Genomic DNA, 14,786 nt, shown 5'->3' on the forward strand with positions numbered 1-14,786 from the left:
CCCGTCCCAGACACCCCGAGGCCCTCTCAGCCTGTGGGAATGCTTTTCTCCAAGCTTGGCTGCGGCTTCACCCCACTTAGGGGTCTGCTCAAACGCTCCCTCCTCAGAAAGGAGTATGGGTCTTGTTCCAATTGCTCAGGGTCGTCTGGGGGGGTAGTCAGTTGTCATCACACTTCTCTGTGGAGACAGCAGCAGCTGTCAGAGGGCAGCTTCCCATGAATGCCAGCCAAGGCCTTAGGGCAGGAGCGAGCGGGACACATTTGGGAGGTGACCTCGACCCCTGCGCACACCGCGGGTCTCCCAGAGGGCAGATTTCTAAAGTGCAGGTCCTGTACCACCGGGGGTGGGGGTGACCTGACAGGGCTTCTTCAGGTAGAGGAGGTAACAGTGAATTACAAATGGATAAAGCTTTCCCCTTGCCGTCTGCCTGGCCGTGTCGGCGGGATGTCCCCACAGTGGAGTGCCTTTAAGCCCTCTCCAGCACTCTCGGACCCCTCCCTGGAACTTGGACAGAGAAGTCTCCACCCAGAGTTGAAAACACCCTTTGGTTTGTTTTGTGTTTCTTTTACAGCTCCCTTTTTTTTTTTTTTAAAGAATTTCTTTTACTTTTGAGGAAGATTAGCCCTGAGCTAAGTGCTGCCAATCCTTCTCTTCTTGCTGAGGAAGACTGGCCCTGAGCTCACATCCGTGCCCATCTTCCTCTACTTTATATGTGGGACGCCTACCACAGCGTGGCTTGCCAAGGGGTGCCATGTCCGCACTTGGGATCCAAACCTGTGAACCCCGGGTCGCCAAAGCAGAACGTGCGAACTTAACCACTGAGCCACTGGGCTGGCCCCATACAGCTCCCTTTTATTTACAGCAAACAGCACTGATTTTCTGTCCATCACTAACCTTTGTCCAGAAATTCATTTAATAAGTTGATTTTAAAAACCATGGAATCAATGAAAACTAGGCGGTTCCAGGATATGGTAATATTGTAATGGAAGTCCATGAATTGGATTCAGGCCTGCAGGCTGCTTAGGCCTGCTGATATTTTTCAGTTTGTCCCCTTCTGGAAGTTTGCTGGACTGTGGACACAAGTTAGCTCACTGCCTGAAGCTGAGTCCTCCTCTACCGGTAGACTGCGGGGCTTCCCTACCCAGTGGGTCAACAGCCAGCCAGGACAGGGGCATCTTGGTCCCTGAGAGCTTAGACAGGGCCCACAGACTCAGGGCTGGGTTGGCGAATGGGTCACTCTTCTTGTCCCTTCGCTGGAGCTGTCTCTGCCACTCAAGTCACCCAGAGCGGAGGCTCTCCAGCCCTGCTTCTTCAAGTGGGGGACGCGGGCCTTATCACGGCTCATCTTTCTGAAGCATCAGACTTTTGAAGAACCACCTCACTGGCTACTTAAAACACTATTTTTAGATGAAAACAGGTATGATGGGGCAGAATGCAACATTCATATGCAATTTTAACCTAAAATGCAGAGGTTAAAACTCTGCCTTCAGATCCCAGGGGGATCCGCAGCCTCCATCCCCTGCTTAACTTTGGGGGCGTGTTGGTGGAGAATTTGAGAAACACTGCAGTTTCCTGTTCTAGGGCCGGGCTGGGGTGCTGTGAAAGTTAAGTGAGAAAGCACGTACAAAGCACTTGGCACATAGAGAAGCCTTAACATACTGTTACTCCCTCTTCCCTATGACCTTGCAAATGCCTGCTCAGAGGAAGTGCCACGAGGCCTGGTCTTTGTGAGGGGCTCTCAAGGTTCATTTGAATTCCGATTCTGGCTCCTGTTCAGAGACCCCGCCACTCACTTCTGAAATCAAAGGATCGTCAGGAAGAGATCTTAAACTTTGAAGAGGGAAACTAGTGAAGTCCCAAAGCACAGAAATGATCTTAGCTAATTATTACGCCAGCTTGCTCAATGCAACCTCAATTTGTCGTTCCTGCCTTGATCCAAATACACCCCCTCTTACCTCAACCTCTATCTTCACAATATTTAGCCTGAATTTGACCCCACCTGTCAAGAACTTTACCTCAACCTTCCCTGGTTCATCCACCCTCATAATTTAAGAGTGGCACTACCGCTATCTTCAGTCCTCAAATGTCAACAGGTAACAGCTGTTATTCCTTCCAGTAGGTGTCTGATCTCATGAATCACAAAGATGAGCAAGAGTTTATTCATCAGCTGGTGGCCTGGTACAGTAGCTTGAGATACTGATTGGAGAGGGGATCACATTTTTGTAGCATCAGCAATGAGGGAAGGTGCCTACTCTCGATGGGAAGAGAGAGCACAGGGAAGCTGGCCTCAGTGATACCATGTCGAGTCACTGAGGGTTAGGCAGTGCTGGACCGGCCCGCTGGGAGGAGAACAGAGCCAGAGCAGCAGTGCAGACCTCAGAAGTCCAGAGTCCAGAAGACACAGGGAGCAGGAGCCGTGTGGCATTGTGAGCAGCATTTGGAAATGCATGACTAGACATGTTAAAACATTTAGACCGACTCTTGCAGGCTGTCCGTGACTCGAGGCCATTAAGCCAGAGAAATGGTGCCAAGAGACTAATGGCCTGGACTAGGGCACGGACGGTTGACAGAGATCAAGGAAAACTTAGGAGTAACACAGTCATTTTGGGAAGAGAGCCGTGTTATTCAAGGACTAGGCAAAAATCAAAACCACTTTTTAATTTTTTAGATCAAACACTTTATTTCCACATAACAAGCGCAAAAAACTCCCAAACACTTTAACAATACAATTAACGCAGTTACGAAGTCAATTATATACTACTCAAAGCCCCAAAAGGTCAATCAGCTTAACGTTGCAAACATTTCCAGACATGGTTTTTCAAAGCTACCTTTGGTTTTTGGAAAAACCAGTATGGAAGTCAATATACATTGAATGCATTGAACAACATTTGCTTATATTAAGGTGTCTGACAACATCAGCTTACACCTGGCAAGTTGGAGCATGATTTGAAGTCATACACTGAAAGACATACACAGGTTTTGCCCCAGAGCTCCTGCAGTGAGGAGTCAGGGCCGTGAAGGGGGAAGAAAAAGGCCAGTCCAGGTTGTGGCATTTCTCATTTTGTAACAGAGGTATGAGAGTTTAACACGAGAACACTGTCAAGTCATTAAGCTTCATGTTCCAAATGGTCTCTTGCTGAGGCTTGAGATGGGCACAAATGGTGGGGAAGATGAAGTCACAGAAGAGTTTTGAGCAACAAGATCCCAAAGATGCTCAAAGAGGGTAGGAAGGAGCAAGCTACAGTTTCCCATTGTTCTCACATTATCTCAGGGTGAAATTGTGGATAAGTTCAGATAAAATGTTCAAATATTTGCTTAGATTTCTAATCAGTTGCTCTATGAGAACCCTCATACATAGCAACTTTGAAAGTTTCATCATAAAAAAGAGCGTACAAATAAATTCACAAAAAAGAGACAATTAATGTTGAGCAGCCAAAAAGTCATGGTTTATTATATCTGAAGAAATTTCATAATTCAAACACAACCAAACTGTACATTTTACAATCACATTCTATTTGTAAACAGTTAAAAGCCACTGACTTCTTTTGCATCTTAGGACACAAACAGTTAGAATCAAGGCAATGAAATGATGGCAAATTCTGTATTGTTAAAATTTTTTACCCTTGTTTAGTCTCTCTTCTTTGACTAAGCAAGCATTATAATACCATTTGTGGGCAAAAAAAGGGGGGAGGAGAGAAAGAAATTTTAAAAATGGTGTAACTCGTTAGTTTGCAACAACATTTAAAATTTTCTTTATACAACGAACAATTCTGTAAGCCCAATACCTTGGTTACAGTATGCATAGTTACTGATTTCGGCTTTAAGGTACAACAGTTAAACATTAACACAGTCACAAGAGAGCAGAAACATATAGAGCCACTTGATGGGATTACAAAAAATTATTACCTACTGATTATTAGCAAACCATCATCACTCACTAATAAAAAGACAGCATCTGAAAGCAGAATGTCAAACTCCAGCTTTAAGCGTTTTTTTGTTTTTTCTTTTTTTTGGCAGAGAAAATTTTTTAACAGAGCAATACGTAGTATCAGTGCTAAAAGTTGGGGTTTTTCTTTTTTCCTATAAGAAACTACAAGGAGTTTTTTTACTGGGGAACTGGTTTTCCTGAGAACCATGCTCTTTGATTTAGGACAGGAATAGAAAAACAAAAGAACATGGCCAAATGCTGCTCCTTTTTCCCAGAGATAGAAAGCATCTTTTAAATCATCCTCCATTTTTTTTTTGTCTTTTAAATTTTTTTTAAATGATGGAAGAGTAAACATTTCTTTTTCTCAAAAAACAAACAAAAAAATCTGTAAACAAGAAGGTTCAACGTGGGAACCTTCAAAACAAAATGGAAAGCCTATTCAAAGTGCAGGGCCCGTCCTGGGTGGCAGGTGGGCTGCAAGTCACAGCTGTGGCCACAGTTTTTCAAACTGCAGAGCGAAAATTCTTTAGTTTTATAACATGAAAAAACTGGTGCAATACTTTCATTTACATCCTAAGTCAGTATCATAACTTGATCTTTTAATCGCCACGATACCACAATAAGGTAGGCAAACATCAAGGCATAGTAGAGAGCGCACACCTTTTAAGAACATCCTTGAGTAAACATTTACACTGGAACAGCTGCCCCCCCATATTGCCGATTAGACGGAGAGAACATCATTCAGTGCAAAGTTAAAAGCTCATACATTATCAGCCCAAAAAAACGGTTTTGCAAAAAAAAAAAAAAAAAAAGAAGAGAATAAAGGGGGGAGGGAAGGATAAGAGGGAGGAAAAAAAGGAACCCAAAGGCTAAACATGATGAATATACACAAGTGAGCTCATTCTATATGGTTTAGCATGTATGGCGCTACTTGGGAGTGTAAATAGATAGATACCTTTTCACATTATAATATTGGCCTGCATGATTCAAGTATTCAAACTGATATGTTTCAGGGAAAACAAAGTGGAAAATGTGCAGAGAATAGCTGTTCCCACAGGTGGCCCCTGGCTGCAGGCGGCGAGCCCAACTTAGTGCTCCTTTCTTTTACATCTTGAGGTCACAGTTCGTGAGTCGACGTCTACACTGTTACATGGACTCTCCACCCCCACCCAGGTGGTCAACAGAAAGAAAAGCATTAATGGGGGATGGGCTGCTAATTCCCCGGGGGTCGCTGCTGCTTGGAGGACCCCACAGGCTTGTGGAATAATGTGGGGTCCCCCAGAGTGAAGTGCCGTGAAGGTCTCCACAGTTAGTTCCCGACAGCCCAGCACCATTCCAGTGATTGAGATCGGTCCGGCTGGAGAACGGGTGGGAACAGTCGAGAGCGCCCAGCCGGCTCTGGCTGGACCCGAGAGACTGCCAGCCAGGAGAAGGGGTCAGAGACTGACTTTGTGCAAAGAAACGACTGATCTCCTCTTCACTGGCAAACTCAGCAAGAATAGTAGTGTTCCCCAATACACACCTAGAGAGAGAGACAAGTAGGCACAGTGAAGACTCAGGAGATCTGAATTCAGGGTTTTTTTGTTTTTTAAAGATCGGCATCTGTTGCCAATCTTCTTTTTTTTTCTTCTTCTTCTCCCCAAAGCTCCCCAGTACACAGTTGTATATTCTAGTTGTGAGTGCCTCTGGTTGTGCTATGTGGGACGCCACCTCAGTATGACCTGATGGGCGGTGCCACGTCCACGCCCAGGATCTGAACCAGTGAAACCTGGGGCCAGCGAAGCGGAGTGTGCAAACTTAACCATTCGGCCACGGAGGTGGGCCCCTGAAGGGTTTTATTGATTCAAAACTGAGGGTGAAACTTAGAGAATCTCTGCTAAAAAAGCAATGAAGTGGGGAGAGGGAGAGGGGAGAACACACGAGGCACCCAGCATGCCCTCCCTTCAATGAGCAGTACCCCAGGCAGCAGAGGGTGGGGCACGGCGCCCAGGGCTCTCGAGGGCCAGAGCGAAGCTCCCCTGGGAATGCAGCTGTGGTGGCAAGATCATGTCTTTTTGCCTCCTACAGGCAGTTCAAGGGACTTTCTAGGGCCCTACTGACCAGGGATGATGCTTCCCCTTAGACTGTCAACCTGGGAACCCAAGATAGAGTGAGGCTGCCGCTGGCCTGGAGATGGTGCACAGCGTCATCAGCTGTCCTCACACACAAGGGAACCCCAAATGAGGGAACCCCAAACTCTTACAATTGTGAGGGCTTTTCCCAGGTGTCACACAGAACGGCCAACTTACATGTGCAGAGACTTTTGTGCCTTCACTACCTCTTCTTTTGAACTGTAACGGACCAAAGCATTTCCATGTGGGAGGTTCAGGTGGAATGTTATCAGTGGGCCATGCTGCATGCACAGAGTACGCAGAGTTGAGCCATCAATCTAGGAAACAGAGTGTGAGGAACCACCAATTAGATGCACTGTCTCGAGGACCACCCAGGGAGGTTGTCCCAACTGGGACTCTGGTCCTTTCTCTCTCACCCATAGTTCTTACTCCTGGTGTCACTCTTCACTGGGACTCACTGCTGTGATGGGGTACAGCGCCCCCCTCCCCACCTCCACTGGTCCCAGAGCCATACCTCTGTGGCCTCTAGACTCCTGGACATTCCCCAGATCCCCAATTCCTTAGTTAGCCAGTGCCCCTGCTGTGGCTTCATGTCTTCTCTCTTCCCTGCCCTGAGGACAGGATTCATCAAGGCACTGCTCCCTGGGGGAGGAGGGGGGTGGGCTCTTAACATCCAGCCTCCAGAGGATGGAGTGGTCCAGGGACTAAGAAAATGTCCTAATCTAAAAGGGCAGACTGGGGTTTCTCAAAGTGCAACACAAGGATGACCTGCATCAAATCCACGAGAATGCCCTTATAAAAATGCAGATTCCTGATCCAGCCCAGATCACTAAATCAGTCCTTGGGGTGAAACCTGGGATCTGTATTTTTGGTCTGTATTTTCATGTACATTTCACAGTGTGAAAACCACTGAATCAGACCACAGCCTGCCTGAGCCATCTAAAGACTGTCCTCTGCCCAGCCTTGACATCTGCTTAGTACCACTTGGTAGGCCTGCGTAGCACCATCTTAAACTTAACACTGGAAACCTTTGCTCCCATGCTACCTGGCACATCCACACAAAACAGAATACCTGGTGTTCTTACCTGAGGTGTAAGGTTTTTTAGAACAAGCCAATTTGTTATTCTCCCTGAGCTGCTCTCACCCCAGCTGGAACCTAATAAGGAATGAGAAAGACAAGTCAGTTTCCAAGACTGTGGCCTGAATGACTGTTGAGGACAAACACATCCCAGTCAAATTACAGGTATTCAGGGGGATCATCTGCGCTCTTGGCATCCTTCCCTGCCTTCTTACTTATCTGCACTTCTACCTGGGGTACTTTCTCCCTAGGCCCAGGCGGCTCCCAGCTCATCACATGGCAGGCTAGTGAGCCAAAAAAGGCCATACCCCTTTGGGATCTTTTCATTTATAAAGCCAAAACTATCTCAAAATGGTACCCTTTGCGGAAAGGCCTGTCTGTGATTATCTCAGGCATCAATGACCTTGCATGCACGTCCCACAGGGTGTGAAGCTCTAAGGGGATTTAAGAGCTTGCAATCATCCAGACATTCCTCATTTTTATCTGGGGTACCACAGGAGCTCCCTAATTGGCCTTCCTGCTCTGCCCCACAGCATCTGCTCTCTCCCAGCGGCAGAGCTTTAAAACACGATCAAGTCACTACCGTATCTACAACTATTTAAAGGTGTCTCACAAACACTTCAGTGTGGCTTAGGAAGATGGCTCCATGACACAGCTAGCTCATGCCTACTCATTTCTCCCTGACCCCTGGCCCCGATCCCCGCCCACCGATCTCTAATAACTCCACAGGGAAGCTTTGTGCTTTCCCAGGTCTCTGAGCCCTGGCATATGCTGTTCCCTCTGTTTTGCTTGGCTTACTCTTACAGGCTTCCTGATCCCACTTAACTCCACCAACCCTCCTTGGGGTGGGGGCTCCTAGGCCACTTTTATTATCTCCCTTCACTGTGTACTACCGGTCACTTAGCTGGCTCCCAGAAGATGTTTGTGGTCTGAAAGAACCACTTGCACATGACGCCAATTACATAAATTTGCATTTAGTAGCTTGGAACAGTGTTCTTTTCGTGTAATTAAAACTTTCCTCTAAAGGAAACACTATAAAATTTATTTCAGTCAATCTCCTATCTAAAGGCTAGAAATTACTAATGAGGTTTTACTATCATTTTCAGCCTGAAGATGAGAAAGTTTGGCATGGTTTTGGGGCCAAGGAGAATGAAGGAGACAACCACATTTACTGTTAGAACTGGCAGACAATTCTGAGTTAAATTTGTGGCTCTGTGTGTGTGTGTGTGTTGGGGGGAGGTGGGCGGGGACACGATGCCAGTACAAATCCAGGGCTAGTCACTTACAGAAGGAGAGAGGTAGGGAAGCCACTCGTCCCAGTTCTCCAGGGACAGTCTGGTTTATGCCCATGGGCACTGTATGATTAATTAGCAGCATCCCCTTTCACTCTCAAATGTCCCGCTTAACATCACATTTTACAATGAGCCTGAGCACAGCCCCAGCTTTCCCCCAGACACGCTCTATTCTTCAAGGCCTAGATGGGCTGCTCCCACCTTCCCCAGCCTCATCAAATAATAGCTTCTGTTCCATGTGACATGGTGTTATTCTGCATGCCTGCCACGAGCAGGAAGTTAGCACACATTTTAGGATGAGCTTTTGATAAACTTTTGAAAGAAAGGAGAGCCCCATTCCATTAACTTTAGAACTGACTGTTATGTGTCTTTGGGCAAATGTTCTTAAGTAAACTGGGCAAAACTTGAAATAAAATTTAAGACTCTCAAACACACGGAAATTACAGATGCCAATGCACTAGGAAGTGTACGTTTCTTTAGGTTAGAATCCTCTTTTACAGAGAGGAATGTGACAGTCACCATTTAGGTCTCTATTAAACTAGACTGTTGGTACCAGTCAGTGTTCAGCAAATACAGCACATGAAACCATCCTGTGCTCTTCATCTTACCTGGGGTATACCTGGTGTCAGAATTTCCCCATCCTCCACCTACACGAAGGGGAGAATTATCCCACGTAGACAAGGGTGGCTTCTGACCAGTCAGTCCCGGAGGTGGGCGGGACGGAGCAGTGATGTTTTTAGGTGGCAAAGGGACCTTCCACAGCTCATGAGCCAGAGAGGTGTTTGTAACTGAACCAGGAGACCATGTCAATTTGGAATCACTATTTCTGGCTACTCAAAGGAAGAAAACAAAGTGGGGGGAGACAGAGTGCTTTCAGAAAAGAGAAAATTTAAAGAGTTAACACCCATTCTCCCACTAAAAGCAAATCAAACAAAAAGAAACTCCATTAAAAACCCCCAAATCAAACTAAACTGCCAAATAAAAACAAAAAGCCAAAAGGAAACTGCTCTTTGTTGCCTCAAAATGCTCAGATCATTTGTGTTATTAATAGTTTTAAGACCTATGAAATTCTTATTCCAGTGTACAAAACTACACTTAAAAAAAAAAAAAAAGATTTCATTTTTTTCCTTTTTCTCCCCAAAGCCCCCCAGTACATAGTTGTATATTCTTCACTGCGGGTCTTTCCAGTTGTGGCATGTGGGACGCTGCCTCAGCATGGTTTGATGAGCAGTGCCACGTCCGCGCCCAGGATTCGAACCAACGAAACACTGGGCCGCCTGCAGCGGAGCGCACGAACTTAACCACTCGGCCACGGGGCCAGCCCCTCAAAACTACACTTTAATTGAAATCAAAACAAAAAAACCCCCACTGCTTTGAATTGCTCTAAAACAGCAATTGGGAACTCCTTATCTTAATAACCATAACTGAGTCACTCGCAATTGTCACATAGGCCATTAAAGAGATTCTAGAACTATACTGTTTACTCATAGAAAAAAGGACTCCAAAAGCAGCCCCCACTCAGGGGGTCATCACAGCAGACATTCACTCTGCGTGCCTCTCTGTGCTGAGCGCTGGGCTGCTGACACTTGGCATATGCCATCCCTAACCCTGACACACATTCTACTGAGGATAGAGAGGTTAAGCAACTTGCCTATGGGTCCAGTGCACAGCCAGGAACCTAGGCCTGTCTAGCTTTCAAAAACAAAAAAGAAGAAAGTGAGCAAGCTCATTCCCTGACGTGCGCTGCCTCACAGCGACAGGGCTGTGCAGGGATCAGGCACAAAGGAAAGCACGTCAAAATAACGCTAAAAACATGAGGGGGCAGATGGGGATGGAAAATTTTATAATTTCTGCCACTGTCAACTATTCTTCTACTTGATTCATAAAGCGCATGTCCTTTAATCAGCGCGACTTGAAGTGTGGTCAAAGACTGGTCACAACAGTTAATTACTGGCCCGTGACAGAATGCGTACAGAAATTCAGAGGAGCGTTTGTAAACGTTGACAGCAACTTGACATCGCCATAACTCCCAAGTATGTAATCATTTTCCTAGCAATTCCAAGTTCAGGTTTACTGTATTCTACAAAAGTATGAGTTTACAAAGGATTGGAAATTTTAAAAGTAACATATCCTTCACTGCAGATAGTTTAAATTAAATGTAATTAAATTACATTTAATTACAAAGCTGAGATGGCTCTCAGATGACAGTGAGAACTATTCTGTGAAAGCTCATTACTTTAGTAAATGATTGCTAGATACAGTATATTATAAAAAGGGACAAACTGGTGTTAAAAATATTTTCCAAGGCTTAGAAATATATTCTCCTACCTCTATGAAAATATGACTTCAGATAAAAGGAAGAGGGACTGAAAAGCCCAGCCCAGCCCCAGGTGCTGACCTCCCCCCCACCCCCCCAGACCCTGTCCCCCCAAGGCCCACCTGAAGTGCTTTGTGCTGTACTGCTGAGGGGAACGTTGTAGTTGGAGGCACGAATGGATGACCAGGCACTAGTTGAAGGCAGCGTGGTGTTCAAGGATGAGGATGACCCTATGTGGGGGGAAGAGCCCAATGAGTCATCCCCAGAGCAAGGGACATGGTGTTTGAGAAAAAGCAAAAGCATCCCGTGAAACTGCAACAGTAGCCACTGAAAGGAAACAGGTAGGCTCAGGGTCACAGATGGTACCCAAGATCTCATCTGCCTTCTCGCCTTCAAAACAGCAGGCCGAGAGCTTGCTCACTGTTTTTACTGTGGCTCAGATGAAGTATTTCCCTCCCAGCCCTGTCTGTGAGAATACATTCTAACAATGGCACAGGATAAGGAGATACATCCCCAAGACAACACCTGGCTTTACTTCCCAGTATGGGGTTCCAAAAGGAGGGATAATTCTTATGCTCCCAACTCCTATCTCTGAACTCCAGTGACTTCTTATCAGGCAGTTCACCAAGGCACCCTGGCACTGACACTGCCAGTTAACCAGGCCTTCATCTTTCTCCACCATGCCCCATTTTCATTCTCCAAAACCTAGCCTTTCTCCCTATTTAAAAAAAATCCCCTTGACCACTATTCTAATTTAGTTCTAGACTCAACCATGATCTGGAACACTCCAACAGCTCCTAACTGGTCTCCCACTCCAATCCATTCTGCTTACCGTCAGATTACCCCACCTTAAACGATGATTCTCCCACCCAAAACCTTCAAAGGTTTATTTCTTTTAATATCAAATCTAAACTCCTCTCCTGACTTTCAGAATCTTCTAGAAACAAGCAGCAGCCCTTGTTTCCGCAAGCTGCCAGACTCTCTCACTAACTCCCAGGCGTGCGGGCTCGGGCTTGGCTCTGGCCCCTTCCTCCCGGAAAAGTAGTGCCTTCACTTCTACATGGCTGTCCGTTAAACTCAGTTACTTCAGAACAATGAGGATTCTCTTCTCACCACTGTGATATGGCAAACATCTGTTCACAAATTACATATTTAATGTAAAATGCTGACTGTTTGCCATTTTATTATAAACTGTTTAAAGGGGTAGATGGGAGGATATACATTACAGAAACAGAGAAAATATTTTCATTCACCTTTCTCCTAGTGTATACATGCAATACTTGTAAATACCTGGTGTGAAAAATAATCATGTGGTAGGTAGTATAATGATTTTATTTGATAACCCATTATAAAGTGCATCAGGACTGCAGAGACCCTTAAATTGGTCTTATTTTCACTCTGGGAGACAAAGCCAAATTGCTTCTCCAGATGAAAGCCCTTTAATATCCAGTGTGTATAAACAAATAATATAAAATCTTTTACAAGAAACATCCATTTCTTAAACAGCCACTATTGAAATGAGTTATAAAGTACACAGCAACCTTGAGTTGCTAATACAATTACTGGAAAGCAAATGTTTGTGTTAACTTACTAAGTTAATATACGTGTTTACCATATCAAGTGATAAGTCCTCATTTTAAAAATGGCTAAAGAGCCACCTATAGGAAAATTGAGAATTAAAGTGTTTTCATTGCCATGATGCCCTTGGATGTCAGGTGCTGTGATGTGCCAGAGTGACTTTTGCTGTTCAGAGTTTCACGGCCACTTTGAGCCATTCTTAAACCATGCTGTCCACCATCATTCAGAAATTCTGACTTGTACCGTCTACATACCACTGTTCCTGTCCCTGAGGTGGTCAACTTCCCGTACAGTATTAATTGAAAGATTGTTTATGACACTGCCAGGAGTGACGTAAGGGTCAGTTTCAGGGTCAATGTTTGGATAACCTTTCCATGGTTCACCAGGGCGAAATTCTGGAAATAAAAATTCAGAATTAGTTCAGACTCAATTATTTAAAAACCCATTATTAAATATCCAAAACTTTTATTCCTAAAGTCTATGTAATTCTCAAATATTTTCCAATTAACACTAGCACCCTAAGAGGCTGATTCAGCAATACAATTATTATAAGCTGTTATTTATGAATAACTTGCAAGTTTTTGCAGCCGAAACCATTTCCCTGGATTTATATATTTTTAAACAGTGATATTTTAAAGTGCTTTAATTACAAATCACAAAGCAAGTCCAACAGGACAAGGCAGGCCACAGGTGCCTTTCCGGTGACTCCTCAGCATCAATAAAATACTGTCGAGTTAGTCCCCTGACACGGCTTAAGAAAAAAAAAGGACTCAAGATCTTTATATAATTCTGCATGCCGCCAGTGGGACTAATCCCACCTTCACTGCTTGGAGCACAAAGGCACTGGTAACAGGCCAGACGCATTCATCTGCATAAGACTTGATGTTCAACTTTTCATCTGTCATTTTTGCATTCTTTCTTATCGTTAGCACAGTTCAGTCCAATCAGGCAGAATTAATACATATAGAGGTCACAAAATCTTAACAGAAACAAACCCTCATGAAAGAAGCTGTTGCCATTTTACCTGGTGGCCAATTAACACTGCTAGAGCCATTAGGCGATTTGGCACGTGGCCAGCCGTCTCCTATTGAACCCGGAGGGCTGGCTGGAGAAGTACTGCTATTCATGAAGTCATAGGGAACAAACGGGGGCTCTTCCAGCCTGAAACCACTTGAAATAGCACCTACAAAGAGAAAAAGGAGAGTGAAATGGGAGCGAAATATACTACTCAACTTATTTCTTGTAGTTTCTCAAATATAACAAAAAACTTTCTACTAGATCTGTGGGTTTCAAACTGTATTCTACAGATTAGGTGAAAATGCAAGGAGAAAAGACAACTCTGTGCTCTCCTTCAGACTTCAATTACTTTTAACTCTCATATATTGAGATATGAAAATGATCACAGTGGATTTTATTTCAAGAAGGATATAAGGAACATAAGCATCAATAAGTGATCAGAATATGAGTACAAAACCATTTCCAAGTCATTAAAACACTTGTATTTTGGCCTAAAGTGAGAACAAGCACAGTGAACTCTGCAGGGGAGATTCATGGTTGGGGGTGGGGGGGAGTGAGAAGCACTGGAAGGAAGAAACAACTGCAGTAAAGAAAAAACTGTGGTAAAGGACATCGTGAGCGGCAAAGAGGTATACCTGAGACTCCAGGAAATGGCTATGCCCACAACACACATGTAATGAAAACAAATTAATATCCTTTTCTATCAGGATACTTATATTTCTACCCTATACTATGCCCCCTTGTGATTATACAGCATTGGTAAAGATATTTGTTAACAAAATGAGTATGAAATTCCATAAAACTACAACTTACTCTCACTTAGCAACATTGTTTTCTGGTATTATTCTCCATACCTATCTTTGAATGCGTCTTAAACTGACCAATGCTTTACACAATAGGCAAAACACATCATTCTCCTATCAGAACAGTGCCAGCTGCTGTGCTAAACGCTGGACATAGAAAGGTGAGGATGAATGGGGTTCTTGCCCTCAGTGATAGTATATTCTAATAAAAAGCCAAGTAAACGGACAGAGAATGGAAGGAGAGTGTGTGTGGCAAGGAGTGGGCAGGGCTGTCAAATAAAGGGTTGGGGGAGGGAATTCGAGGCAATGGGTACAGCCTGAACAAACACCTGAGGAGAAAGACAGATTCGCACATTTGAGGAACCAAAAGACCATTCTGTCTGAAAAATAGGAAGTGGAAGAGTGAATAACATGAGGGAGTGAGGGAATTCAAAGGCCCTCAGGTGGGGTGTGCACTCTGGCTGCCCCAGGCCCTACCCCTCCAGATTGGTCTACACCCTGCCTGTTCCCTGAAGGCATCAGAATTTGCAACACCCTCATGTGAGGCTTTTGTAGGACACAGAAAGGAGTTCTTTATGTTGAAGGGTTTTAAGAAGAGAAGTGATACAACCTGATGTGTTTTGAGATCACTTTTGCTGCAGTGTGGAAAACGGAAGGCAGGC

At 44.7% G+C, this 14,786-nt stretch overlaps 1 protein-coding gene across 10 annotated transcripts in view; it reads right to left on the reverse strand.

Moving 5' to 3' along the window:
• Positions 1-2,653: 2,653 nt before the first annotated feature.
• TNRC6A (trinucleotide repeat containing adaptor 6A) overlaps positions 2,654-14,786 on the reverse strand; it is a 102,083-nt gene continuing 89,950 nt past the window's right edge. For 8 of the 10 annotated variants that reach the window (XM_070484671.1, XM_044747577.2, XM_044747573.2 and 5 more), the window contains 7 exons: positions 13,329-13,487; positions 12,559-12,699; positions 10,849-10,956; positions 9,018-9,239; positions 7,125-7,195; positions 6,217-6,356; positions 2,654-5,450 (listed from right to left, as the gene is read on the reverse strand). In XM_070484671.1, the coding sequence (XP_070340772.1) occupies positions 5,075-5,450; positions 6,217-6,356; positions 7,125-7,195; positions 9,018-9,239; positions 10,849-10,956; positions 12,559-12,699; positions 13,329-13,487 (1,217 nt within the window). In that variant the 3' untranslated portion in view covers positions 2,654-5,074. Of the gene's footprint in view, positions 5,451-6,216; positions 6,357-6,553; positions 6,682-7,124; positions 7,196-9,017; positions 9,240-10,848; positions 10,957-12,558; positions 12,700-13,328; positions 13,488-14,786 lie in introns of all 10 variants that reach the window. The other 2 variants (XR_011494219.1, XR_011494218.1) reach the window with 1 other exon arrangement.

The sequence above is a fragment of the Equus asinus genome, chromosome 14, assembly GCF_041296235.1.
Source record: "Equus asinus isolate D_3611 breed Donkey chromosome 14, EquAss-T2T_v2, whole genome shotgun sequence".
Taxonomy (NCBI): Eukaryota; Metazoa; Chordata; class Mammalia; order Perissodactyla; family Equidae; genus Equus; species Equus asinus.